This window comes from Eucyclogobius newberryi, unplaced genomic scaffold (assembly GCF_026437365.1).
Source record: "Eucyclogobius newberryi isolate DKJ021-1_F unplaced genomic scaffold, fEucNew1.0.hap1 SCAF_22, whole genome shotgun sequence".
In the NCBI taxonomy this organism is placed as follows: Eukaryota; Metazoa; Chordata; class Actinopteri; order Gobiiformes; family Gobiidae; genus Eucyclogobius; species Eucyclogobius newberryi.
The window spans coordinates 26,917,117-26,920,443 of NW_027315857.1; the positions used below are offsets into that span (position 1 = coordinate 26,917,117).

At 55.5% G+C, this 3,327-nt stretch overlaps 1 protein-coding gene across 1 annotated transcript; it reads left to right on the forward strand.

Annotated features, from left to right (window-relative positions):
• Positions 1–283: 283 nt before the first annotated feature.
• bmp15 (bone morphogenetic protein 15) lies at positions 284–1,981 on the forward strand. The gene is made up of 3 exons (XM_072458962.1): positions 284–533; positions 933–1,294; positions 1,409–1,981. The coding sequence occupies exons 1-3, from the start codon at positions 284–286 to the stop codon at positions 1,979–1,981; spliced, it is 1,185 nt and encodes a 394-aa protein (XP_072315063.1).
• The last annotated feature ends 1,346 nt before the right edge of the window (positions 1,982–3,327 follow it).

Genomic DNA, 3,327 nt, shown 5'->3' on the forward strand with positions numbered 1-3,327 from the left:
GGACCAGGACCAGGAACAGCACATGTTGCACTTTGGCTTAAATAATCCACAGTGCGGCATTAAACTCTTCTGGAGGAGAACGTTCCGTTGCCATGGCAGCAGACAGGGAGGGACTTTACATTTAGCACTCACCTGTGCGCGGATCACGTGCTCGGTGGGCGTGTCCCTCTCTCGCGGGGTTAATTGGGGGCCACAGTCGCGCGCACGGGCCATGGACGCACGTGCGTGACAGTCGTGATGGCGCAGCACGCGGCGGAGGACGTGCGCTGACCCTCCTCTGAACATGCGGCTGTACGGCTTCCTCTTCCTCTTCCTCTTCCTCTTCACGTGCGCCGTGTCCACGCGGGGCCCGCACCACGTGCCGCTCACGGACGCGCAGAAGCGCGACCAGAACCTGCAGTTCATGTTGAGTCTGTACCGCAGCGCCGCGGGGCCCGACGGGAGGCCCAAGCACCACCGGAAGTTCGGCTCCAACACCGTGAGGCTCCTGAGGCCCGCGGCGGCCTCTGTGAGGTACCTGCCCGCCACGAGAGGTGAGACCCCGGGGCACCTGTGTCCCCACTGCGCATGTGTGTGCTGAGAGCTAGAGACAAGTGTCTCCCCTGTCTCCCCCACACGCCCCCCCTGTCTCCCCCACACGCCCCCCCTGTCTCCCCCACACGCCCCTGTCTCCCCCAAACACCTGTCCAACACCTGTCTCCCCCACACACGTCTCCCCCCTCCCTGTGTCGTGTCCCTCACCTAAAGCAGAAATGATAACCTTGAATTAATGACTAGGAAGAGGCGGGGCTCCTCACGGGAAGAGGCGGGGCTCCTCACGGGAAGAGGCGGGGCTCCTCACGGGAAGAGGCGGGGCTCCTCACGGGAAGAGGCTTTTCAGATGAATCTTTTAGTTGATGAAAGTTTGACCTGATCCTGATTCTGTCCCTCAGATCATCACGTGTCCTTCACCGTCCACTACAACCTGGACACGCTTCCCTCTGAGCAGCTGCTCAGAGCCTCCTTCATCCACCTGCGCGCCTCCTCCGCCTCCTCCTCCTCGACCTCATCCTCGTTCAGCCAGGACTCGACCCCACGAGCCCCTCGCTGCAGGGCACAGCTCTCCGCACTGGGCCGCCAGAGCCTGGTGGTCCTGGAGCCTCACCAACGCTGGACAGAGACAGACATCACTGACCACGTGCTCCGGGACGCCACGCCTCGCCTGACGCTCACCGCCCACTACTGGTGCTTCGAGGACGCTGCCCCCGGGCCCTGGTGGAACCGCTTCACTCTTGCCCGGCGCCGGCGGCCTCAGGTACGGCTCGGCCACGGCCTTTACTTCAGTTTATCAGACGAAAGTGCAGAAATGTCACGCTTTGCTGCAGTTTTCCTCAGAACGTGACCCTCAGATGACCTTTGTGTGGCGCAGGTGGAGGTGCCGTCCCTGCTGCTGTACCTGCAGGAGGAGCGCCGGGTCAACGACTGGATGGGCGAGCTGCTCGGGCGACGCCACAGCGACTTTGCTAACCAGCTCCGACTCGGCCTCCCGGCGGCGGTGCGTCAGCGGCGATCCCAAGATGAGAACGGCGCCCTGACGTTGGACGCTCTCGCCAGAAGCTCCACCGCGTCGTCCCCCTCGTCCCTCCTCTCGGACCTCCCGAACCACAAACGCAAAACGGGGATGCCCAAAAACCGCTGCAAGCTGCACTCGTTCCGCCTCAGCTTCGACCAACTGGGGTGGGGCTCGTACTTCATTGCCCCGCCCATGTACAACCCGAGGTTCTGCCGCGGTGACTGCCCCCGGGTCCTGCCGTACGGCTACAACTCGCCCAACCACGCCGTCATCCAGAACACCATCCAGGAGCTGGGCCTGGGGGACGTGCCCCTGCCGTCCTGCGTCCCGTACAAGTACCTGCCGCTCAGCGTCCTGGTGGTGCACAAGAAGAAGGTGGAGTACAGGGAGCTGGAGGACATGGTCGCCGACTCCTGCACCTGCCGCTAGCACACCGACTCCTGCACCTGCCGCTAGAAGGGCGTTGGAGCGTTGCACAAGTTAAACTCGTCTGTCCAAAGAGGAAAATCACAGGTTTTTCAGGTTCGTTCTCGGCTAAGGAAGCGGTTTGGACATTTGGCCCGTATAAAAGTCAACTCTGGAGGCGCTAGCTTCAACCGCGCTAGCTTCAACCGCGCACGCGGATACAAAAAAGAATGCGGAGAACTGGAGGAAACGGTTGCAGACTCTCGCACGACCTTTTAGAGACTAAAAATTGGGTCTAATGTCACTCTAGATTGAAAATAACAGGTTTTTCAGGTTTGGAAAGAGTTCTGGGGATTTTTGCTTCGACAAAAGCGTAAAATTTGCACAAATGTATTTAAAAGTGGCGTGTTGGTGGGTGCTGGGCGTGGCCTCGGCGAGCTGGAGGATGGTCACATGCTCTCACTCCCGATGGAACCGTTTGAAACTCGTCTAAAAGAAAAGGACTTTGGAGCTTCGTTCTCGGGAAAAACGAGCGAATTTCGACGCGATTTCGATTGCGTTTTCGCTGCTACGGAAATGAAAACGCGCCGTTTTATCGAGGTGGCGCTGCTGAGGGGCATGGCCAATTCAAACCACCTTTGACCTCCGGCGCTCTGGTCGTTTCTGGCGGTAAAAGTCTCACGTATTTATGATGTAAATGTTCACGTTCTGTACGTTTTAAATGAATAACACAAATTGCGATGTTTCGACACGGCGTTTTTATACATGAGGTCGTGGAGCGCCGCCGCTTTCATCAACTGTGGAGATATATATATATATATATATGGAAAAATTTAAAAAAGCTGGCTTGTGGAAGAAGTGATGCAGTTTTATCCAAAAAATGAACAATAAAAGTTATGTCTTTTCTCAATCGTGTGTTTGAGGCTCGTTATGTTTCTGACAAATGTGACGTTCATTTGAGCGAGAATTAAATCAAAATTTTCCATAAATTATTTTATTTATCTGATAAAAAGGACACAAATGAATACTGAGAACGAAGTATTCAAACCCTGGAAGCGCCGGAGCCATGAAGAAAACACGCTTAGAAGTTGTATTGGGCCCGAGTCGAAGGACGTGTATCGTCCCGGTGACGGCCTTATTAATATGAATTAATATTGGATCCGGGGGCTGGAAAAAATGCAAAAATCAAGTAGAGCCTGACACCAAAAGTGGCCATAAAAACATGACGCTCGCTCCAAAAAATGGTTCATGGGACGACATGTAAATAATATGATGACCCCGCCCTTAGTCATACAGGAATTCCCTCCGTAAAGAACTGAGGGAATCTGACCAGGCACAATTTGAAATTATTATGCGACTTAAACTTGAAT

What these genes read in the sequence shown, in the direction of transcription:
- bmp15 (XM_072458962.1), top strand. Translation starts at nt 284, where the DNA reads ATGCGGCTGTACGGCTTCCTCTTCCTCTTCCTCTTCCTCTTCACGTGC. An exon ending in GTACCTGCCCGCCACGAGAG is followed by an intron (nt 534 to 932) that starts GTGAGACCCCGG and finishes TCTGTCCCTCAG; the next exon opens with ATCATCACGTGTCCTTCACC. An exon ending in CCCGGCGCCGGCGGCCTCAG is followed by an intron (nt 1,295 to 1,408) that starts GTACGGCTCGGC and finishes TGTGTGGCGCAG; the next exon opens with GTGGAGGTGCCGTCCCTGCT.